At 43.2% G+C, this 24,339-nt stretch overlaps 2 protein-coding genes and 1 non-coding gene across 5 annotated transcripts; 2 read left to right on the top strand and 1 right to left on the bottom strand.

The window, feature by feature from the left end:
- The first annotated feature begins 12 nt into the window (after positions 1-12).
- fanci (FA complementation group I) lies at positions 13-11,586 on the top strand. The gene is made up of 37 exons (XM_004563437.4): positions 13-367; positions 467-539; positions 696-826; positions 1,100-1,253; positions 1,344-1,401; positions 1,670-1,711; positions 1,852-1,975; positions 2,058-2,143; positions 2,273-2,405; positions 2,513-2,590; positions 2,708-2,844; positions 3,688-3,868; positions 3,963-4,050; positions 4,192-4,322; positions 4,404-4,474; positions 4,565-4,679; positions 4,800-4,922; positions 5,289-5,357; positions 5,439-5,540; positions 5,623-5,811; positions 5,954-6,075; positions 6,380-6,541; positions 6,757-6,936; positions 7,039-7,205; positions 7,295-7,365; positions 7,459-7,575; positions 7,653-7,704; positions 7,806-7,933; positions 9,184-9,249; positions 9,341-9,437; positions 9,551-9,735; positions 9,823-9,879; positions 9,958-10,017; positions 10,106-10,180; positions 10,302-10,397; positions 10,487-10,588; positions 10,827-11,586. Exons 1-37 carry the CDS (start codon positions 275-277, stop codon positions 10,887-10,889), a joined length of 3,978 nt encoding a protein of 1,325 aa, XP_004563494.3. The 5' UTR covers positions 13-274; the 3' UTR covers positions 10,890-11,586.
- Positions 10,177-24,075, bottom strand: polg (polymerase (DNA directed), gamma). 3 transcript variants are annotated; one of them, XM_076885639.1, is made up of 23 exons: positions 24,000-24,075; positions 22,833-23,430; positions 22,453-22,648; positions 22,160-22,357; positions 21,910-22,056; positions 21,717-21,796; positions 21,424-21,606; positions 21,196-21,338; positions 15,870-15,993; positions 15,554-15,775; positions 15,306-15,423; positions 14,980-15,063; positions 14,763-14,876; positions 14,514-14,674; positions 14,386-14,439; positions 14,183-14,300; positions 13,952-14,087; positions 13,612-13,858; positions 12,549-12,671; positions 12,250-12,418; positions 11,867-12,075; positions 11,624-11,784; positions 10,177-11,069 (listed from the first exon to the last, which is right to left on the bottom strand). In XM_076885639.1, exons 2-23 carry the CDS (start codon positions 23,402-23,404, stop codon positions 11,005-11,007), a joined length of 3,624 nt encoding a protein of 1,207 aa, XP_076741754.1. In that variant the 5' UTR covers positions 23,405-23,430; positions 24,000-24,075; the 3' UTR covers positions 10,177-11,004. The 3 variants fall into 3 exon arrangements, with proteins under 3 accessions (XP_076741754.1, XP_004563496.3, XP_076741755.1); XM_004563439.4 differs by having other exon boundaries at positions 22,160-22,327; XM_076885640.1 differs by lacking the exon at positions 24,000-24,075 and adding an exon at positions 23,786-23,954.
- Positions 24,076-24,256: 181 nt separating this feature from the next.
- Positions 24,257-24,329, top strand: trnar-ucg (transfer RNA arginine (anticodon UCG)). Its single transcript has one exon. It is a non-coding gene; the product is annotated as a tRNA-Arg (tRNA).
- The last annotated feature ends 10 nt before the right edge of the window (positions 24,330-24,339 follow it).

Raw genomic sequence — 24,339 nt, 5'->3', positions numbered from 1 at the left:
AACATGGCAACCACAAAGCAAAACAGGAAGTGTCGTCTGGCGGGAAGTTCGCTTGAAACTTTTTAGAAACACAACAGCGATAAAGTTATAATATTACTGAGTAATTTACCTTCAACTAATTTAAACAGGATGCCCAGGATTAAATGCAACTAGATAATCGATAAGTAGAAGTAAAATAAAAATAATAACGTTCATAAACTTACTGAGATTTACGAGATAGATTTCTAGCTTATTCTACAGTTGCTAGCCACTTGTGTCAATCTGTGGGTGGACAATGAAAGCAGAAATGGATAAAATTGTCTCACTGTCAGATGAAGAAAATATCCCCGAACTACAGAAATACCTTTCAACCCTGACCGATGACCAGGTAAGTTATTTTACAAACTAAGGGCGACACATTTGGAATTCCAAAGTCATGTCTGTTTTACCTATAAAATACTCTTACTATCTATCACACAATGTTTAGCTCACCAACACGATTACCAATAGTGCACTGAAGGGCAAGAAGGTTGGGACCATAATAAAAGGCATATTTAAAGGTTTGTACACATTCATTCTTGTAAGTGAAACATCGCAAGATAGCTAAGGTAATATAATTCACTCATACACCATGTCAGAATCATTTAACATATATGCATAACTTCTGCTTGATGATAAGGTATGTAATAAATGTATAGTTTGTGCTTGTTGTTTAGGTTCTCCACCCAGCTCCACTGCTGGGGCAAATCGTAGACTTCTCCTGTATCAGCACTGCATCCCTCTGTGTGAGTCTGGGGATCTTCAGACTGAGGTGGCAGCAGATATCATTGGGTTGCTTATGCTGGAGGTATTTATGTTATACAGAAGTTATTATAGATTTGATGTACGCTATATCCAAATATGTTGATTTCATGTAACTGGTTGATTAAATCAAATAAGTGTGTTTTGGAACTACGCTTTTGGGTCTACTTGATTTTTGTGCTTGTAACAGGTTTTTTTTGTCCTGATCTGACTTGCAATCCTATCATTTATAACTACTTGAATTAGATAAGTAGAAATATATTGTGACACTTTCTTTTTTTCATATGAATGAGAATGATTGTTTTAATCTAATACACAGACTCATACACTATCCGGGCCATCTCTTGCAACACTGGGGTCTCTTTTTGTTGATGCCATCAAAGTGGGGAAAATGAGCAGTGGGAAATCTCTGGAACTGTTTCCTACAGTTCTTACTGCACTTGCAGCATGTGAAGCCTTGTCTTATGGCAAAGGTACTTTGTGATCAACATTGTTGTCTAACCTAATATCACATATGTCACAATCTATAAGGTCTAAAACACAATTTTTTATTATAACTTTAGGGGAACTCAGTGGTGAGGAGTATAAGAAGCAGCTGATTAACAGCCTCTGCTCGAGCAGGTGAGGACATGTCGCATTTGATATATATAGTGATATGCTAATATATATATTGTAGTATTTTGGCAGTATTTTATTATTTAGATGCCTTCATGCCTAATTTATTAGAAATTACATGGTCATGTAATGAAAGGGATTATGATGAAGTACCTCAGTGCCAACGTCTTATGTTCTGTTTTAGTCCAATTACCAGTTTGTGATGTAGAGATGAAATGATTTGCAGATGACTGAAAAATATTTTTATTTACATTACATGGTCTTTTTCATGCAGATGGGATCCACAGTGTGTCATCCACTTGACAACCATGTTTAGGTAGGACTTTGTTATTTTAAGTTCATTGCATGCTTTAACATATTTCTGTTTCCATCATAATAGAATTTATTTCAATATTGGTGTATTTTACATTTTTTTAGTTCCTTTTAAAATGTTTTACTGTGTCTGCCTCATTTTAGGGATGTGCCTTTGTCATCAGAGGAGTTGCAGTTTGTGGTGGAGAAAGTATTGAGGATGTTCAACAAACTAGATCTGCAGGAGATCCCGCCGCTGGTTTACCAGCTGCTGCTTTTGTCTGCAAAGGTGTGTGACAGTGTGTCTTCAACAACACATGTTTCTGTTTGTGTTAGTCATCTAAATGCCGGTCTTGTTCTTTGTCTGTTAGGGTTGTAAGAAACAAGTCCTGGACGGAATCGTAGGTTATTTTAAGGAGCAGGACGCTCGCCAAGAAGAGGAGCAGAAACATGGAGAGTGAGTGTTTCATATACTGCAAGTGGGATTTACTATAGTCACAATACATCTTTCTGTAAACTTTCCATTTACTGACTGTCTGGTTTTTTTTTTTTTTGGTTTTTTTTAACTTGTACATCCGCTTCTCAGCAGCCTGGATCTAGAGGTTCAGTCTATTCCACAGGACCAGCTAAGGCATGTAGAGGGCACTGCTATCCTCCACATAGTCTTTGCTATAAGACTAGACCATGAGCTTGCAAGGGAATTTCTTAAAGGCTTTAAGGTTATGTATAATATCGCTCATCTGTTTGTTGTTTTAATAGTTTGAGAATTGTTTGTTATATTTGTACGGATAGTCTGTGTCATAGATATTGATTTTCATTTTGGCAGACATCGTATGCAGACTTGTGTCCTTTCAGTGTTGCCCTGTTGCTCTCAGTGGCACGTATCCAGCGTTATGAAGAGCAGGTTAGAAATCTACACTACACACTACTTCCCGTACTCAGTAGAGTCTTAATTCATGTTATCTTTCCTATTCATTTGTGTTAATCATTTCATTTTTGATGATGATGATTTTTTTGGAAGGTATTTGAACTTTTGAAAGGGGCCATCATCAAGAGCTTCAAGGACGAGCAGCTACAACAGGGGTCAAAGTTACTACAGGACCTCCTACCCGGGCACTGCAGTGTGGCTCAGATGATACTGGATACAGTCCAGAACAGGTAAGAAGAGCAAAATGTTGATTTATGTATTCTATTTGATACCTTCAACAGAAAAACTTGATGTGTTTCTTTCTCCATGATTTCTTTCAAAATAAGGTAATGCCCCTCTGTGGCAGCTCGTGGTCTGTGGTGCCGATGCAGGGGAGGGGGATGCACCTGAGCGGCATCTGCAATCACCTCTCTCCAGCATAAAGAGTTTGTTCTGGGTGCTGTCAGTTGTTGTTGGTATGTGTCAGGCTGTGAGCTGCAGAGCTCACAGCCTGCCAAAACCCAGGAGGGGGGCCACGGCAGACCCAGGACCAGAGCTGACAGCCACACAGCGAGAGCAGGCGGCAGTGTCACGCCGCCAACAGGAAGAACTCCAGGACCGGATCGAGCGTGGGGTGCAGGTGATTGAGAATCTTGGATCTGGTCCTGGCTGACACCGCCGCGACCCCCACCAGCATTCCCCGACGGCATGGGAGTGGAGGAGGGCCGGGCTGTTCAGGCTCCCCGGATAAAGGCACTGTAGCAAGCACACGGTGACATGTACATGCTGTTCAGCATACTTTATTCACCACTTTTCTCGCGGTTGCTGTACACACACACACACACACAGTCAGCTGCAGCTCCGCAGCTCACAGCCCAACACATACCAACAACAACAACTGACAGGACCCAGTACAGACTCTTTATGCCGACGAGGTGTGATTGCGGATGCCCCTCAAGTTTATCCGCCTCCCCTGCAGCGGCACCGCAGACCACACCGCGCTACACCCTCAACAAAAATAAATGACATGGTACAACACAAACAGTATTTGTATTTTAACCTCTCACATGAGGTCTACGTTTCCATCCGTATAGTGTGTTCGGATGGGATCATGTTACCCAAGGGCTAGTGCAGCTGGGCTTCTTCCTGATGGATGCATTTGGACCCAAACCTGGACCATTTGGCAAGACCACAGAAGGCTCTCTAGCTGTAGCCCGAACACCAACTCAACAAGCGTGTAAGCTAGGAGGACAGGTGCTACTCCAGGGCTTTAAGGTAACATTTTTTGTTAAAATTTTATGCTATGAAGTATTGTAAATAAAGGATTTTCAATGTCATGCAAATATTGTGTATTTTATGTCTTTAACAGATGCATGAGCCTATCAGGGGAGAGATATTGGAGCAGGTCTTAAATCGACTAGTCACAAAGACAGCCTCACCTGTCAGTCATTTCTTAGGTAACACAACCTCTAGACAGCAGGGTTAAGTTATAGATGCACAGCAGCATTTTTTGACTTTATAGACTATGTTTTGACAGGTTTTTTTTGTTTTTTGTTTTTTTATTCTTGTGTTTTAATGTTTTTTTTTTTCTTCTTCAGACCTTTTCTCTGATATTGTGGTCTCTGCCCCAATGATCCTTCTGGAGTCATCCTCTAAGGTGACAGAGACGTTTGACCACTTGTCATACCTGCCTTTGGCCACCGTTCAAGGTCTACTCAAAGCTGTCCAGGTACCTAAACAGGCCAACAGATACACATAAATGCTCTAGAGGTTTCTATTGTGTAATCGTTGGTTTCTGTTTAATCTTCAGCCCCTGCTCAAGGTCAGCATGTCCTTAAAAGATGCTTTAATTTTAGTTCTTCGCAAGGCCATGTTTTCCAGGTTTGTGTTACTTTATTCTTAACACAGCTTTAAAGTGCAATTAAAGAAGGGTGGCTTATACTAACCAACCCCCTTACTTGACTCTACTAGCCAACTGGATGGTCGGAAGTCTGCAGTTACAGGCTTCTTGTTGCTTCTGAAGAACTTCAAAGTGTTGGGCAGCTTGGCCTCGAGTCAGTGTAGCCAGGCAATCTCCTCCAGTCAGGTACAGTTGCAGTAAAACTCTGTATACTTTACATACTTGATTCTAGAAAGTGTGCTAGAAACACTCTGCAGGTGTGGAACCGTCTAATTTTTTGGTTTGTCTTTCTGTTACAATTCATAGATCCAAGTGGATGTTCACTCGCGATACAACTCAGCTGCCAATGAAGCATTCTGCTTGGAGATCCTCGGCAGTCTGCGTCGCTGCCTCAGCCAGCAGGCTGATGTGCGCCTCATGCTCTATGAGGTCAGAAGCATTTTTTTAATGTCATGTCTTATTATGTTTATCAGTGTGAAGAAAGGGCTAGAGACGTGAACCTGGGATAGTTAGTGGATACATTTTACAAAGGGTGTTGAATATGAAGCTGGCAGGCATAAGAAAAGAGAAATACTACAGAGAAGGTTCATAGATGTAGTGAAGGAGGACATGAAGGGGGACGGTGTGAAAGAGGTGGATGCTAAGATGGAGACAGATGATCTGCTGTGGTGATCCCTAAAGGGAAAAACGAATCTGAGTTAACCTCTACTCTTTCGTTATTTATGTGTATAGATATGGTTTAGCTGTAAAAATGTTACTTTCATACTGAAAAAGAAAATTCTTGTGGTTTTTAAGGGTTTTTTTGATGTTCTTCGTCGTAACTCGCAACTTGCAAGCTCCATCATGCAGACCCTTTTGTCACAGGTATGTATATGTATGAGTTAACTGCATGCTGTCTTAGTTATAATGGACTTGATGATGTATCAGAAGCTTGCTTGTCCTTAGCTGAAGCGGTACTACGAGCCTGAACAAGACCTCCTGCCCCCAGTGAAACTGGAACCATGCATCACTGCTCACGGAGACCAAGTCTACCTCCAGGAGCCTCTGGTACTCTTGTGTGCACTGTACCATATTTGCAAGTTGTTTTATTTCGACTGATATGCGAGCTATAAATAGTGTTATGTTTCAGGCCCATCTGCTGAGCTGTACTGTACATTGCTTGATGTGGCTGCAAAACACACGCCAGTCAGCCAACCCCAATGGCGATGACAGTGATGGTGATGAGGAAGAGGAGGAAGGATACCGGTCGGACCTACATGCTATTCTAGAGAGTATGACAAGACGCATGATCAAGTGCGAACTAGAAGACTTTGAACTGGTATGTCTTGAGATCAAGAGCAAGCAGCTTCTTTGTCCTTAGCAGATTTCAGATTATTCTGCTCTTCCTTGCTTTTACGTTGGCTCTGAACCTTGGTCTGTTCCAATATTGCTAAGTCTTATAATGTGTGTATACTGATCAGGACAAGTCGGCTGAGTTTTCAATGGGATCCAGTGTTGGAGTGAAGAATAATATCTATGCTGTGCTGGTGATGGGAGTGTATGAGGTCCTCATGGAGTACAACTTTATCAAAGCCAACTACAGGTAACAAGCACCTGTTTTTGAATTGTGCATTTTGAGAAAGTGTTGTTGTGTTACACAGTTGAATTTATAAACCCACAGCAACTGTTCAGGTCACTACGTTTACTGACTGATACACAGAGCCAGCACTCCCCCTATAGCTGATTTCATTGAAGTAACACAAAAATACTTGGATCTTTACCAAAATAAAAGTTTAACAAAGTTAATCATCCTAATTTAATTATGCATCATACAAAACATATGCCATATTATGCAGCGAGGATTTCTTTTTATAATTTACCATTGTATCTTCCCCCGTTTCTTGCAGTAAAAGGTGCTTTGAGGAGATCATCGAGCTGTTCAGCCGTTACCACAAGCTGTCTGAGATCCTGAAGGAGAAGTCTGGAAAGGGTCGGGTGCCCTCACACAAGACCCCCCGCAGTTTATTCTCAATGGGCATCATATCAACATCAATCACTGTGCTCTTCAGGTAAATGGTTTCTTTAGCGTTGCTTACATGGACTACTACTAGATCTGTGGAATTTAATAAAATCAGTTATTTATAGTTTGCAGCTAATTGTAGGCACTCTGATTGTTTAAATCTATTCATTAAAATGCTAATTAGAAATACTATGCAAACTTGGAAAGTCAAATTCCATGGATAAGAATTAGAAATGGTAAATCAGATCAAATCTTCTTTTGCAGGGATAACACTCAGAGCAGAGAGGAGGCTCTCTCAGTACTTCGTTCAAATGGAGAGTTTGTGCGTTATATACTGAGCGTGGTTGTGCAGAAGATCCAGCAGCTGGATGAAACGGGACACACAGATGGCCCAGATGGACAGAACGCAGACAAGACTTTCCGCTTCCTCTGTGACATGACCAGGTAGAAATCTCTTGGGCTAAATGACAGCACACGATTTGTTTATTATAATACTTATAGGACCAAAAATGAGAATAAACGATCTCTGTCTATGTCTCTTTATAGTGTCCTGATGTGGCGTTACACGAACATCCCCAGCGTGGTTGAGGAGGGGGGAAAGAAGGAGAAGCGCTCCAGTTTGTCTCAGCTGTGTCTGGAGGGTTTGCTCAGGATCTTCACAACCTGCCAACAACGCTACCCAAACAAGATGGCCCAGCTGCTCTCTACCATGGGTTGGACAAGCAGTGAAAAAGCAGTACATTTTGTAGCAACAAAAAATATACAGGAATTAATCATTATGTGTTTCTTTGAAATGATGCAGAAAATGGCACAGAGCAAGATGACGAAGGCGATGTTGTAGAGATGAACTACTTTTACATCCGACAGTTTCAGGTGCTTCTGATTTAACACTAAATAATACAAGAAAACTGTGTTTATTAAGTATGACATGTTTGCTAAAATCCAGTTTTCTTTGCCCGTCAACAGAGGGCGCTGTTCACACAGTTAAGTGGCGGTGAGGAAGACTTTAACAGCAAAGAGGCTCAGCTTCTGATCAGCATCCTAAGCGTACTCTCGCGCCAGCTAAAGCCCTCCTCCCAGCAGGTAAATTTATTTTTAAATGCACTCCACCGAACAAATTAACATACTCCTGTTCTAATTCACTATTATCTAATTAACAGTTTGTTCAGATGATCACGTGGACTGTGAAAATCTGCAAAGAGACCAGTTTTGGTAAGTTATAGTTTACTTAACCTCTGTGTCTATATTAGGTGCATATTAGGTGCCATTTCCTGATGTGTGTGTATGTGTGTGGGGGTTTTCTCTCCCTTTAGAGGATTCTGCCTTCTGTAAGGGGCTGCTCTCTCTCCTCTTCAACCTTCATGTTCTTTATAAGAGTCCTGTAGGCCTACTGCTGGAGCTCTGCCAAGACATCCACAGCGTACTGGGAGATATTGATCAGGTACGAACAATTTTTCTTTGCAGTGTTCAGAGCACAATTTGGCATTAAACTATACTGATACTGTTATTACTGCAACTCATTTAATTATATAAAACTGCACACACAGCTAGAGTTGATCGACAGACTATATTGCCAAAAGTATTCATTCACTCATCCAGATCATTGAATTCAGGTGTTCCAATCACTTCCACGCCCACAGCTGTATGAAATCCAGCACCTAGACATGCAGACTGCTTCTACAAACATTTGTGAGAGAAAGGGTTGCTCTCAGGAGCCACCCGTGCAACAAGTCCAGCTGTGAAATCTCCTTGCCAGCATATATTCAATTGTGAACTGTTACTGGTGTTTTATCAAAAAATGACTGGGATTGGGAAGTAGTTGGCCACGTAAAATCATAGAGCAGCGTCAGCGGATAATGAGGCACATAGTGCGCAGAGGTCGGCAACTTTCTCAACATTGATCACTACGGACCTCCAAACTTCAGATAAGCTCTGGAAGATTTGTAGAGAGCTTCATGGAATGGGTTTCAGTGACCAAACAGCTGCATCCAAGCCTTACATCACCAAGTGCAATGCAAAGCATCATATGTAGTGGTGTAAAGCACGTCACCACTGGAATCTAGAGCAGTGGTGACGTGTTCACTGGAGTGACAAATCAGGCTTCTCCGTCTGGCAATCCATCAGACAAGTCTGGGTTTGGCGGTGGTATGGTGCATGCCAAGACATTTTAGACAGTTTCATCCTCCGAACTTTTTGGGAAAAGTTTGGGGCTGGCCCCTTTCTGTTCCAGCATGACTCCATACCTGTCCATAAAGGCATGGATGAGCCAGTTTGGTGAGAATCTGACTGGCCTTCAGAGTCCTGACCTAAACCCAAGAGAACATCTTTTGAATGAATTGGAGCAGAGATGGCGAGCAGGCCTTCTTGTTCAACATCAGTGTCTGACCTCACAAATCCACTTCTGGAAGAATGCTCAAAATTCTTATAAACATACTCCCAAACCTTCTGAAAGCCTTCTCAGATGAGGTGAAGCTGTTATAGCTGCAAAGCTGGGCCAACATCATTTCAGACATTATGGATTAAGAATGAAATGTCACTCAAGTTCATATGAAAGAATTTAATGATCAAACAAGTTAAACAAGACTATTTTAAATCCAAGTTTCTTTCCCACAGTACACTGATGACTGTAACCTTCATACACCCACATTAAAGTGCATTTGTGAACTGATTTCTTTTGTTTTCCTGTCTCAGGATGTGGAGGTGGAAAAGCAGTCCAATTTTGCCATTGTCAACATGAAAACTGCTTCAACAGCAGCAGTAAGTGTTGGTTTTCTGACTGACTGGCTGTGAGAGTTATGCCTTTGCTTATCCTGCTCACCTTCTTCTTCGTGTTAATGTCTTGTCCCAGCTGCTGGTCCTGTCTCAGGTTGACAGAGTGCTTGATGAAGTGGACTGGCTTATTGCCAGGAAGAAAAGTCAGACAGCTTCTGACAAATTGGGCTGTGGTAAGAAGCCTTTCACACTGATGCTCACTTTGATTAATGCTGAGGAGGAAGAGATGCATTTGTCAGCAAGTGGGGCTAAAATGCAAGTGATGCTGTGTTTCATAAATGTGTAGGTGAAGCCACACAGACTGCAGGTCGGCAGGACCCAGTTGAGAAAGCAGTGACGCTGCAGCTTGGGACTCTCTTAACAGCGCTAAGTGAGCTGGTCCAGACGGCCTTGCTGCTGGGCACCTGCACCGTTACACTGTTAAGAGAACTGACCCGCACGTATACCATCCTCACCACGCTGGTCAAATATGTGTGTATTTGTCAACTTGATGTTCTGAGTGAAAATGTCAGGGCAGCTTGCAGAGTGTAACATTACATTATCTTCATTTTACTTTAGTATATCCAGGTGTGTGCCAGCCAGCACGGGTCGCTGCCAGCTCGCTTTGAGAAGCTGGTGAGTCCAAGCTACTGTCACCTAGCTCAAATTTTCCTGTATAGATCTAACGTCATACTAACTCTTTCATATTTGCAGGTCAAACTATCTGGCTCCCACCTAACACCACAGTGCTATTCTTTTATCACATATGCTCAGGTATTAGCATGGTTCAGTTTGTCCAGCTCCGTTGCATTAATGTTTTGTTGTTACAGAAATGACACAAGATGCTTTTTATTCCTCTTAGAGTGGAGACATCAGTGGTGGAGGTGCAGATGACAAAAAGAAAAAGAGAAGGAATGACGTGAACACCGGTGCTTCTGTAAGGCCTCTTGTAAATTTAATGAATGAGGACTGAACAATACAAATTTTGTTTTTAGAATAATGAAATATATGCATACAAAGAAATATAAACAAATCTGTTATGTTTTTCCTCTTGGAAGGCAAAACTTTTGCGTGAGACTAAAGCTATCCCCAACCTGATCTTCAGCATTGAGCAGTATGAGAAGTATCTCATCACACTCTCAAAGAAATCAAAGGTTTGTGTAAATATTGAAAAAATATATACATTTTTTTAAAACTCTGCAGGCCTCTGGACACTGTAAAATCTAGCTGCATGTTTTTCCAGGTAAACTTGATGCAGTATATGAAGCTGAGCACTTCGAGAGATTTCCGCATCAATGCCGCTACTCTGGATGCAGCCCTGCAGGAACAGGATGACAGTCAGGTGGTAAGCGCTAGCTCAGCTCCACAGGAGCTTCAATACTGTTCAACATACACAACAGCCTCTTCTCTCCACTTTTACTTTATTATACGAGTCCATAAAACTGACTCCATATCCACACTGTTCCCACGGTTGAAATGTGCATGTAGCTTGATGCTTTGAATGCTCTGAGCTAAAAGTAGATCATTTTTCCCTTCAACACGATCTCTTTGTTTGTTTGTCTTTGTTCTTCCATTGCTCTCAGACCACAGAGTCACAGGACACCACCGAGACACAAGAACCCAAACAGAAGAAGAGGAAACAGTGAGGTCATACTGGGCACCACTGCTACACACACGCACACACGTCCAGACTGCAGCAGCGGGTGAATGGAGTCCTGGCAGTTGTATGTTTGGAATAAAAGCTGTCTGGTCCACAAAGAGCTATCTCCCTTTGTTTAGAGAGCCTTTAGTGATGTCGATGATTTGGTAGATGTCCAAGGCCTCACCTGTGGAAAGTTTGCACACATTATTTAGTATTCTGATTGTGTTCCTCAAGTTCACTTTATCAAAAAGCCTTCTTGTATTTCCAACCACAGTTTATATCTGTCTTTGTCTTGATTACATTAAAATAGTCATTTCTAATTTGGCTTATTTAGAAATTTGAAACTTATTTGATTTACTTCCTTTCAGGAATTCTCGTGATAAACAAGCTGTGCTGTTGATTTTCTTAAAATTCTTGAAGACTAACTGAATACTGTGTGGTCATGCTAAGAGGTGGATTTAATTACTTTCCATATACATTATTGTATTTTAAAGAGATGTTTAGTCCAACTTTTGTAAGGTGTTGTTTTAAAACAAATTGGTCTGTACACGAGCATTTTTGTAGCTTTAAGTGCTAGAGCTAAATTGCATGTTCTTGCGTCTGAATTTGTTACATTTAGATTTTGTAATGAGACAAGCTGTCCTGTCTTTCCTGTGCACTTTTTATAAGAAACATTTGTATAATAAATATACTACTCTTAATGTTGGAAGAAGGCTGGTGATGGTGTGCAGAACTCACCAGGCGGTAGACCATACTTTCGTTCCACACCTGTGGGGTTAGAGGGAGTCACACAGTCCATGTTGACCTCCTTCCTCAAACACTGATCAATGTCAACTGCACTGAAGAAGGCTACAGACTGGGGAAGGTCCTGCATGCCTAAAGCATGAGCAAACATACTCCTGCAGGAAGAGAAACACAGTAACCATCCATTATAGAGCACACAGTTTGTCAGTGAGAATATACGGTCAGCTAAGAGCACACCTTGTAAGGAGGTTTGTGATTTGAAGTGCCAGAGCTGCTCGGTAACAGTCTTCACTGCGGACCAGGTACCGCACCTCATCATGGATGCTGATGCAGAAGCGGCCATCAATGTTATACTCCTCAATGAGCCACTTCATGACCACCAACATCAGATGGAGGTAGTCCACTGCAGAGCTCTGAACCACCCAGTTCACTCTGCTGGTGATAAACTGAAAGGAGACATTAATGAAGAGTTTATTTTGCCATTTAGAGCACTCTGACTGACCTCTTGAGTAATGCATTGGTCGTTTGTTGTATTGGCAAAACATGCATATCCCTTTAAATACTCAGATTAAATCATATATATATATATTATACTCCTGTTGCCAGCTTTAGTCAATCACCTCATCTTTAACCGCATTGGGCTCCAGTGCTCTGCTGATCCTGCAGCCTAGAACAGGAGTGGCCGGGTTCTTTGAATGGGCTATACTCTCCAGCTTATTGAACATGTCCGACTCAGTACCTCCAGCCCACAGACGCTTCCCAACAATATCCCATCTTTTCCGTCGAGAACTGAGATGGTGTCAGGAGCACAAAAAAAGCAAAATTAAAGAGGAGAGCACCTGAGAGGAGGATATTCAGGGACAGTAAATGGGTTATTGCAAGCCAGGCACTTGTGAATGTTTGTGTTTTGCGTTCTCACGATTGTGAAGCCACTCTAGTGATCCTCCGCAATTCTTGGAGGGAGACGCTTCCATCTTCCTCCCGCTCCACATCTATACCCAGTTCATTCACCAGCCACTCGCCGTCCTCTGACAAATGATATCTGACAAATACAAACACCTGTCTTTTTATAGCAGATTACCACCTTAAACATTGTGCAGTAGAACAAAAACAGAAGAAAACCATTAATCAACATATAAACATTACCTGATGCTGCTGAAGTGAAGCAGAGCAAAGTTACGCAGGTTTAATTAGAGACACAGTTAAGTGTTTTGCAACTTTGCAAAATTTTAAAAAGTTTAAATGTCTTCAATATTGAACAGCAGAAATGAGGCTTTCTTGTCGGAAGTCAAATTTAAATAAAAAAAAACAAAAAACAGCGGCCGACAGCGCTGTACATAACGGTAGACTTGTGCGTAATAAGCAAGCGAATAATGCAGAAAACAGATTTTTAGATAAGAAACTGTTCTTGAAGTGCACTGAGAGAGAGAGAGCTGTGCACGAAGTGTCATTTTACCGTGGCGGAAGCAAAACAGCAAAAGTAAGAGGGAATACATGACGATGTTTATGTGAAGCGAAATGTGAAGCGTAGTTTGGATCTTCTTTTGCTGCTGGTTCAGTCAAATTTGGTTGGAGAGAGACAAAGCCTACAGCTCCAGAATCTACCGCAAAAAAACCCCACGTAAACACAATGCACGGACCCACCGACGCATCAGAATCTGTGAGCTGTCGGCATGACGGCGTGTACGTGCAGTCGGGTGAGAAAGCCAAAATCTCACTGATTCTTATCCGTCGGCGGTTCCGCACCTTGTGTTTAGGTCTTCATGCTGAATCCGTGTACCTGCTCTCATTTGCGTTTTTAGCTGTTTGGTGGTTGTCAAAATTTTGTGAGGTTTAACCTGAGATTCTGGCGTTTCGGACAAAATAAATTTATATTTAAGAATCAATTCAGGATTTTAATGAATCGTTATCGCGTTATTCAAGCTAGAATCGAGTTTAATCGGAAAACTGATGATCAAAACCCACCCCTACGTTGAACTTACCTGCGTATACCTTTTGTTAGGGCATACATCTGTCTGGCCTTACTGGCAGCTTCTGTCTGACTGAGGCGGTGGTTGAACTGCATGAGCAACCTCTCAGCAAAGGGCTGCCCTGCGCCATATATGCGTCCATAGTTAAACACCTTTGCGTGCTCTCGGCTGATGCCCACAGTATCAGCGGTACGGCTGTGCAGGTCAGTGCCTTCACTCTTTTTTCCCTGGAGGGTCATCCAGCCAAATGCTGTACAACCTAAACCACAGAGAGACATATGCAGCATTATCATTAAAGGAAGACACATAAAGTCTCCTTCTGTAGATTTCTTTAGAACCAAACCTGTCATACCGTGCATGCCTGCAAAGTGAGCCTCTCCAAGCACTGCGGCAATCCACAACTCTTGTGAATCTACATCTGCTCCTATCAGGTGATATCCAGGTGGTACCTGCACCATGGCCTTTAGCTCACTGCCTACCCGATCCCGCTGTTGACACAGAATAAAGCCCATACAGAATTGCTCTAGTGTCTGGTCAGTATTTTCAGACTTATCCAGATTAGCGTGTCGGCTCTGCTTCTTACCCGTGCATTACTGGCAGTCAACCACGTCGGCTCCACAGCTCTACGTGTTACCGTTCCAGCAGTAACGACCTGAGGTAATATGGCACCATACTGGCCCTCCTCATCAAAATCTTTGTGTCTTTGGGGAAATGTTACATTCATTACCCTCATTACTTTATCTCTAATCAATCAATCTTTTCTTTTTTTAAAAATATTAGACAAACCTGCTGACAGAACGGGGAAGCTCTACTTTTCTGAGCCACAGCACCATCTGAGAACTACGAGAAGACCTTTTAGCATTACTAAAGTTTATTTGTTATTGAATTACTTTGATTAACTCTGATGGGAGTACCTTATACGTTTATGGGCATTCCTCCAGAAAGACATCATTTTGTTGATTTCCAGAGCTCGTGTTGCATTGGTGCCACCTCTTCCTGCTCTCAGAGTGCCATCCTCCATCTTGGACAGGAAGTCCTTGGAGAACGGACTGCCGACATTGTTGTGATTGCCATCCTTTAAACACAAATAATTGGTCACAAGGTAAAAATAGCTTGGTGGAACAACACTGTGCCTATGATATATATTAATAATATAAATTCACCTTATGAGGTAATTTGAAAAACCAGCAACCTGGTATATCGACATCATTGTAGGGGCCGTTTCCATGGTGATAATGGCAATGACTCCCCTCTTTCATATAATGTGGATCTGTAGACTATTGTTGGTAAAGAATACAAAGTATGTTATAAACAAATCATAGTGAAACACTAAACCTGACACGATAGGTGTAATTTAAACTTACAAGCCTGTGCACTCACCCTGTTTTTGTTCTTCTCTGCACTTTTTCTCATTCTGAGGGCGTTTTCCTCCATCTGGCTTTCCAGGGAACTTAATTCCTCCACCTATACATGACAATAAGAAAAAAACATTATTAAGGTAGATGTGTTATCCGTTCAGAGCACGTAGCCCCGATGAATCAACTCCAACCGCAATCACATGTATTACTGTTGATACTGAAGAAAAGGTCTAAATTTGATGAAAGATTTTTGCAAATTCCAACAGTCTGTAGTGCATGTGGTATCTGTTTGAAGCATGTTGCAATATTCTATGCAAAATTCTCCAAACATGATGATATATTATGTACCTTTGTCCACACCGTGCTGTCTGTTAACATGAGGTCATCTGAAGGGATTGAGTCCAGATAGTCCGGTCGCTCCTTGCTATGCTGCTCACAGTACTCTTTGTACACACTTTCAATAGCTCTGTGAAAAACAACAAAACTTTAATACACTGTTAAAAATCTCCAGCCATCAATGATCGTCCTGCTAAGATCAGGTCATGATGTGAAAGCACCCTGCCATGTTTTTACTTTGAGAGCAGTATGTGATTCACCTGTGGGGACACACGGGCCCGGCGTTTTCCTCCTGGGAATCAAGGTTATCCCTGCGTCCAGGTACCAGATACCCCCACCCGTGTTTCTCTGTGTAATGCAAGGGGAAACCATCCCAAGTCAAACCCATCAGTTTAGGTGTCAGTCGCATTTGCAGGCTGATCAGACTGGCTCCAGGTGACCAGCTGTCGTCAGACATCTTCTCACACAGCTTACGATACCACCTAAAGAAGAAAATGAGGAAAAAGAACTGACTTACACCATCAGTGGGAAACAGAACTGGAAATGGCTCCGTGGTGTGTGTGAGAGCGATCTTACCCTGGATGTGCAGGTAGATGCTGCCTTCTCTTTGGAAGTCGATTCACTGTTTCTTTTAGGTTCTCAACAGCTAGCCGGCTGGGGCGAGGGCCTTCCATCTCTTCTTCAGATGGTGGACCTGGGTCTAATATAACACAACTGAATTATCTGTTACTTTATTAATAGTCTGTGTGCACTGTAGATATTAGGGGTGCAACGATACTCGTATCGATATTGAACCGTTCGATACAGTGCTTTCGGTTCGGTATGCATATATATGAACAATACAAAATTTGTAATTTATTTTATCAACTTTCCTTCTGACGATGCTGTCTGTGTTGAGCGCTCAGTGAATCTGCGTTCGACTACTCCGCCTAGGCTGCACTGTCGAGTGCAGATCCACTGAGCGTTCAACACAGACAGCAGAAGGAAGAGCGCAGGGCAAGCGTTTGGAATTATTTTGGTTTTCATGTGAAGTATGACCCTGAAGGTAAGCGCGTCATGGACTAAAGTAAAACAGTATGTTGGATGTGCCACGCAATGCTCAATTACATGGGTGGGAACTAGTGTGTTAGCGCAGTTAGCTCGTTAACGTGTTGGCCGTCTAGCCCCATGCAGGGGTAGATCGTTAACGGAGATTTGCCGTGTTGTGGCGTTAACGTCATTTCAACGAGATTAACGCTGACAGCACTAGTGGGAACACAACGAATATGACTGCACATTTACGCCGACATCATCCTAGTGCAAAGACAAGTGGAAGCACAAAAAACAACAAGCATGCATGCTACAAACTTTACCCGAGTCATTTAGACCGCCGTTAGCACATGATTCTCCTTATGGGGACCTGATATGTTTAATATTGTGGCGAGCTCAGACAAGGAGGAGACGGAGGTATCGTTTGGTCTTGCTTCCCGTGAGCTAGCCAGGGAGCACAGCCGTTTATTGACATCTGCAGAAGAACACTGCCGCTAGCTAACTGCTCAGCGCAGCAACCGCACAGCAACAACAACAACAACACACAGGGCGCCCTCTGACCCCGGAAGGACACACCGTCGCAGCGAAAAGGCGTCACCCGTCACTATGGCAACATAAACAAAACATAACTGTACAAACAGAACCCCGAACAGCCCTGACCCGCTACACAGCCCCCACCTAAGGGGTCAGTCGTCCCCGACGACCCCATTGCCCCACACAAAGTCCTGCAAATGTCCAGGTGCCTTCTTTTGGCGCACCGGCCGGTCACGACCGGCGGGGGAAAAGTCACTCGGGTCAGAACATGGGGTGCCACCATCATCCCACTTCTGACACCAATGTGGCGAGCTCAGACAACGAGGAGACGGATGTGTCGTTTGGTCTTGCTTCCCGTGAGCTAGCCAGGGAGCACAGCCGTTTATTGACATCTGCAGAAGAACACTGCCGCTAGCTAACTGCTCAGCGCGCAACCGCACAGCAACAACAACAACAACACACAGGGCGCCCTCTGACCCCGGAAGGACACACCGTCGCAGCGAAAAGGCGTCACCCGTCACTATGGCAACATAAACAAAACATAACTGTACAAACAGAACCCCGAACAGCCCTGACCCGCTACACAGCCCCCACCTAAGGGGCCAGTCGTCCCTGACGACCCCATTGCCCCACACAAAGTCCTGCAAATGTCCAGGTGCCTTCTTTTGGCGCACCGGCCGGTCACGACCGGCGGGGGAAAAGTCACTCGGGTCAGAACATGGGGTGCCACCATCATCCCACTTCTGACACCAATGTGGCGGACAACGAGGAGACGGATGTGTCGTTTGGTCTTGCTTCCCGTGAGCTAGCCAGGGAGCACAGCCGTTTATTGACATCTGCAGAAGAACACTGCCGCTAGCTAAGTGCTCAGCGCGGCAACCGCACAACAACAACAACAACACACAGGGCGCCCTCTGACCCCGGAAGGACACACCGTCGCAGCGAGAGCGCGTCACCCGTCACTATGGCAACATAAACAAAACATAACTGTACAAACAGAACCCCGAACAGCCCTGACCCGCTACAATATGCTGCTGAGAATATAGCCCAGAAGAAGCGTATAGTATAGCTTTTATTTTGGAAAGAGCCATTTCTCTGTAATAAACTCTCTTTTCCAAAGATGAGTGATTCCTCAATCAGATACAGGTGTTACCGCGCCAGATCCGCTGCCCCGAACCGTAATAAGGAAACCTCTGGCAGTTACTTGAAGGTTCCGTAACTGACTCGTAGCCGGCAACAGCTTACTATACAGGTCAACTCCGCTAGCAAAAAGATCGAAGGAGGCGTAGGGAACTGCTTCACCGAACTTTATTTCTTCTCTAAGGCAGGAACACCGCGTACAGTGGGCTGAAACAGTTTACTCACAGCGAGCATCGCCGACACAACTCTGGCTGTCGAGGGAGTTATTATATTCCTTTTATTTATTTTCTTTTCGTCTCTTCTGTAGCTAACCGTTACTTTTCCCCTGCTCCGCTCTCTCTCTTTACACACACACCAGGCAGTCCCGCTACACACATCCCGAATACATTTCCCATCAGGCTTCATCCTTAAAGGGCCATGCCTGTAACACAGGGCTTGCAAAATCGCTAGCCCGACGTCCCGGGGCTAGCGATTTTTCCAGTCGTACTACCAAAATCTATCTCTGCCCTGCCCGTCGGGCTATTGTAGGAAGGAAAAATACATGTCAATGCTTTTGCATTCTTTCGGAAATGTAGCTGGGTAATTATGTCATTGGCATCGGTGAGCCACTGTCAATATGTGACATATTGAAATCGCATTTGAATTTGCGCTTGTTTTTTGCTTTCACTTTACAAATGTCCAGGTGCCTTCTTTTGGTGCACCGGCCGGTCACGACCGGCGGGGGAAAAGTCACTCGGGTCAGAACATGGGGTGCCACCATCATCCCACTTCTGACACCAATGTGGCGAGCTCAGACAACGAGGAGACGGATGTGTCGTTTGGTCTTGCTTCCCGTGAGCTAGCCAGGGAGCACAGCCGTTTATTGACATCTGCAGAAGAACACTGCCGCTAGCTAACTGCTCAGCGCAGCAACCGCACAGCAACAACAACAACACACAGGGCGCCCTCTGACCCCGGAAGGACACACCGTCGCAGCGAGAGCGCGTCACCCGTCACTATGGCAACATAAACAAAACATAACTGTACAAACAGAACCCCGAACAGCCCTGACCCGCTACAATATGCTGCCGAGAATATAGCCCAGAAGAAGCGTATAGTATAGCTTTTATTTTGGAAAGAGCCATTTCTCTGTAATAAACTCTCTTTTCCAAAGATGAGTGATTCCTCAATCAGATACAGGGCTTGCAAAATCGCTAGCCCGATGTCCCGGGGCTAGCGATTTTTTTCAGTCGGGCTACCAAAATCTATCTCTGCCCTGCCCATCGGGCTATTGTAGGAGGGAGAAATATATGTCAATGCTTTTGCATTCTTTCGGAAATGTAGCTGGGTAATTATGTCATTGGCATCGGTGAGCCACTGTCAATATGTGACATATTGAAATCGCATTTGAATTTGCGCTTGTTTTTTGCTTTCACTTTGCAATCGCGCGAACTGTGTATAGAGAGCGACAGTACTGATTGGTGAGTGATGATAATTTGCGCACCAATTCCTCTGACATCGTCTTATCAATCGTTAGCTTACTATGCAAACATGACAAGTGAAATCTCCCGCAGCAAGCTTAAACATGTGAGAGGTTGATCGTGCAGAGAATCGCTGACCGTTATGCGTGTGTGTGTAAAAGCAGCAGGATATATATTTTAGTTCTGCTGAGCCAAATAAGACAGGTCAGGGTGAAGAAGTGACAGCCAAAGAAAAGCTTACCACAAAACGGAAAAGTTATGACAAATCAGACTATAAGGCAAAAAAGTGCAGCTTTATGGTTTCATGGACAAAAGAATTTCTGTGGCTGCAATATGACGAGCTATATAACCGGGGCTGCACATAAGTGGTCCGCAGGTGCGCATTCGCTGTCAAAAAACCCCCCAAAAACGCGCACAAGATATGAAGTTGCAACACGTGTTTGCATACATAAGATTTTCTGGAGGAGGACAGACATTTGTTTAAAACTCTTAAAGATGTCGAAGAAGCTCCTTTAAGCAATTACTTTGGTGTTCTCTACCTCCAAAGAAATGTCAGAAGGAGTCCGAACCACAAAAGAAGCACGTATTCTCGGAAAAGTGGTTGCAGGAGGTGAGCTGGCTTCAAACAAATGATGAACGCACAGAGATGTGGTGCAGAATGTGCCGTGAAAATCCCACTCTAGCGGACAAAAACAGTGCTTTTTATATGGACGCAAACGCGTCTTGCAACTTCTTATCTGGTGCGCGCGTCTTTTATTTTGACAGCGAATGCGCACATGCGGACCACTTATGTGCACCCGTGTAAATAACATAATGTTCTGCCGGGTGTGTTGTTGGTTTTCTCTCGATTTCTGAGTCGACAAGCGCCTTTGTTACTGGGACCAGTCATTTTAAGAAAGGCCCCCATTAGAAGCCATGAGAAATGCAAGAAATGCATTATTGCTCAGTCTGCAATATCTTTCCCAGAACAAACACCAATTGCAAATAACATACTAAAAACAAACCTGAAAAATCTGTTTAGAACAGCGTACTATGTTGCAAAGAGTGAACTACCACTGGCAAAATTTAGCAGTCTTTGCAAACTTCAAAAAGCAAATGGCCTAGATCTTGGTTCCACTTGTTTCTTACCCGTGACTTCAGCGGAAATTTCAAATTCAGGATCTGACACAGACTGATTCATGTCCTACACAGTTCTTACAAGTTCATAGAAATTTCTGTTCAATTAGAACCAAGTATTTGAGTTGATGATTGTAATTTTTATACATGTTGTAATTTGTTTTTCAACAATTTTTTGATTGATGTTTTGTTTCCTTTACAATATTATACATTAAAGTATAATATTGTAAAGGAAACAAAACATCAATCAAAAAATTGCTCTCTTTTTTATTCGGGCTACTTACATTTATTTTGGGCTACCAAAAACTGAAGAGTCCCTGCCCGAAGGGCTACCAGGGATTTTGAAATTTTGAGAGTCCTGAGATATATTTATTTTTTTAATTACTTTTGTTTCAGCAACATTAAATTTAAAAACTGTACTTTTGAGTTAAAATATATATTTATAATTTTAATAAATGACAAATTAAAAAGGCATGAACATTTTTTTTGTATCGAAAAAATATCGAACCGTGACACCAAAGTATCGAACCGAACCGAACCGTGAATTTTGTGTATCGTTGCACCCCTAGTAGATATATCATACCAATTACACAAATATTCTGAATTAGTGTCTGAGCTCAGACCTTCCTCCCAGTCTGGAAGAGGAGTGGCGATTTGTTTGTCATCTGCTTTTTTGGAGCCTTTCTTCTTGCTGGCTGCAACTTTCTTCTGCTTGAACTCCTGCACGTCCCAATCAAGATCCCAAAGCCAGGGGTCTTCTTTGTATCTTAGTATAAACACACAAACCTTATGCAGTGTAAATGCTTTTAAAAGAACCTTCAAAGCTTGACATAAATCAGTGCTGGTCTCACCTGTCATTCTCCAGAAGCTGACATGCATCATCCGCTAGAATCATTAGAGACTTCTTCATCTCTCTCTGAAGCTCTTCATAAACATCTTGAGAATCTTCCAGGTATCGCCCCCAGTTTTGATTGACAGGAAGGTAGCTCACACCCATCTCCAGCATCCCTGCAAGCGTCACTGGATGAGGGCACCTTATAAAAACACAGCAGAGACAACACAATTATACAATGCTGTGTTGTGTACATTTGTACACAGAAGATAAAGATGACTATAAAATAGCTTTGGGTTGGGATTTGCTGACCTCTCCATGAAGAGGGGCAGCTGCTCTGTGAAGACCTCATGTGTGGCCTTAACGTCAAGGGCGCAGTATTGCATTAACTCCTGTAGGTGTCAGCAAAATCACATTTATTTTGCCTAAGTGTCCATTCAGGCCAAATGCAAGATCTAACAAATGGTTCACATTAATCAGACACACATTTTGCCACATATCTGACCTGGAAATTGTTTCTGACATCCGTCATGCTCCCCTTCACAAAGGTCTCTCTGGCTTCTTTCTGCAGTGGCGGCCCTCCCACATACAGAGCATGGACATCAGCCAGGTTGTTAATGCTGCTAATATTCACCCAGTCCCAGGAGCCGATCTGTGCACACAACATCATGTCACACTTATGCCAAGAGCCTTCCAAATACCAAATGATAGCCTCAAAATATTACGTAGGTGAACTGTAGTAGAAAAGGACAAACCATTGGGCCCTTGTGTTTCTTCCCAGCTTTCTTAATGTGTTCCTTGACCTCCTGAAGACCCCTCTTTTTACCCAACTTACTGGCCATCCACAGTGTGCGCTGGAAGCCGGTTAGCCCTGAAATGGCCATGTGAAGGCTCATGGTGTCCATGAAGCGCACCTTTGAACCCTTATGGAAGCGAATACAAACATACAAAAGCTACTGGGCATTATAGTGATTCATACAAAAAGAAGTGACCAAAGGATTTTATAAAGTGAGGAGTAAAAACGACATGTGAGGAATAGGATGTAAACCTTTAATAGGTACTGCTCCTTAATGTGAGCCCGGTCAAAGCTGACATTGTGGCCCACAATCAGTCTCTCCTTCCATTTACCCCCTGGAGGGCGAGCAGAGTTGAAAGGTGTCTCTAGCGGAATGAGATCAGCAAGGGTCAGGTGGTTTGACCAGGAGTATCGCTCTTCAATCAGACGCTTACTGCACCATGAGTACCTAGAAAAATAGGACACAGAGATCACTGAGGCACGTACCAGTTATCTTTAAAACTTTTTATTGTTAGCAATTGTTGAATGGAAGACACAATGTTTTAAGTATGAAACAACTACAACAACATAAGAATAAAGCAAATGAATGGATTGTTCTATACAACCCTGTCCCATTTTTGCTCATTTCTTACCAGTTGGTTGGAGAAACAGCAACAGCCAGAGTGGGACACTGTCCCTCTGTTGTGCACACCTCCACATCAAACACGAGAGCTGACTCATCTGGAAAATCTACTTTCTGACTCTCCCCAGTGGGCCCATAGCGTGTCCAGCCGACCTCCCAGCTCCATTCCTGAGGCATGGGTGGTAGATCTGCCAGTTTCAGCTTGGTGGCAGCCTCAAGGTAGGGAAGGCTCTGTGTCTGGGCCAAGTGACAGAAGTGCTCGTCAATGTCATTGCCATACATTTTGGGGAGTTTCAGGTCGACATCGGGCAACAGTGAGGTGTCCTTTCCCCACAGCTGGTGTTTCTGTAAGTGCCTTATGCTGCGCTGTACAGCCTCCTCTCTGTATTCTGGCTCCAGCCCTCGAAAGATCTGTTCGTGAAGACCTTTTGACAGCATCTGGATGTTAAGGGGGTTCAGGCGGGTTTGTGTGGAGTCCTCGCCCTGAAGTATGTGAGGCTTGGTGGAGCAGAAGCCACGTAGACTCATCCATTGTAAAGAGATACGAGTCCTCTTCAGAGGACAGCGTAACACATGCAGCATCACCTCATGTGGACTTCTCACTCGAGCTGGAAGACATTGATTCAAAACTTAATTGACATGACACTGATCAATCGTGATAAGACAGCGTGACGGAGGCAAACTGAGACGTAATGCAGCTTTATCTAGGCACCACAGAGCCTCTATACACGATTAAATGTGTACTTTCCTACTGCTGAGTGTCTTACAGCCTTCTCTGTGGTTTTGTGAGCCTCTATTATCACTTGCTTGCACTTTGATATTTCACTCAGGTGTTACTAAAATGTGTATAAATTAACTAAACTTTTGCAATAATGCTGCTAGACACAGATGAAACGTGAACTACGTAGCTAATTCTATCATTTTACCCACCGAATGATAAACGTAGAATGCTGGTTGCCTCACCTTTTCATATTATTGTAGCTGTTGCACTACCGACCCTTCAACGCATGTTTACTTGGCGAACACATGACGCTACGCTAACGTTTCAGTAATTTAGCAAAAGGCAGTTTTTAATCTAACTATGTTTTATTACAAAAGCAACCCAGCTGATCTGTTTTATCGTGTTATGTATCCGAAAACATATTTTTGAAATCATTACAGAATGAATTATAGCTACCTTAGCATTCCTTCTCGTGGGGTTGTATGCCTAAAGCCAAGCAAATCGTTAGCGCCACCGTGCGGGCTGGATGACTTATTTTTCTAGCAGTGGTATGTCAGAAAGAACTGATTGAATGAACACAGCGGACAGCGATTCGATTACGTAGCATGGATAGCGCTAGAATATTCATTTTAAAAAGTGCTATACACGAATACCACAGGGACTATGAAGAAAATGTTAAAAATGCAATATACTGATAATGAGATCGCAATATGGGCCGCGTGGCCTAATGGATAAGGCGTCTGACTTCGGATCAGAAGATTGCAGGTTCGAGTCCTGCCGCGGTCGTATATTTTTG

Source organism: Maylandia zebra, linkage group LG7, assembly GCF_041146795.1.
Source record: "Maylandia zebra isolate NMK-2024a linkage group LG7, Mzebra_GT3a, whole genome shotgun sequence".
In the NCBI taxonomy this organism is placed as follows: Eukaryota; Metazoa; Chordata; class Actinopteri; order Cichliformes; family Cichlidae; genus Maylandia; species Maylandia zebra.
Note: the sequence above shows the minus strand (reverse complement) of the source record. Positions and strands in the feature narration are given on the sequence as shown.

Excerpts from the sequence above, each read along its gene's own strand:
- fanci (XM_004563437.4), top strand. The coding sequence starts at position 275 with ATGAAAGCAGAAATGGATAAAATTGTCTCACTGTCAGATGAAGAAAAT. Across the intron at positions 1,402-1,669 it reads AACAGCCTCTGCTCGAGCAG|ATGGGATCCACAGTGTGTCA; the intron begins GTGAGGACATGT and ends TTTTTCATGCAG. Across the intron at positions 9,736-9,822 it reads TCACCACGCTGGTCAAATAT|TATATCCAGGTGTGTGCCAG; the intron begins GTGTGTATTTGT and ends ATTTTACTTTAG.
- polg (XM_076885639.1), bottom strand. The coding sequence starts at position 23,404 with ATGCTGCATGTGTTACGCTGTCCTCTGAAGAGGACTCGTATCTCTTTA. Across the intron at positions 14,675-14,762 it reads TTTTCAAATTACCTCATAAG|GATGGCAATCACAACAATGT; the intron begins GTGAATTTATAT and ends TTGTGTTTAAAG. Across the intron at positions 12,672-13,611 it reads CTAACAAAAGGTATACGCAG|ATATCATTTGTCAGAGGACG; the intron begins GTAAGTTCAACG and ends TGTATTTGTCAG.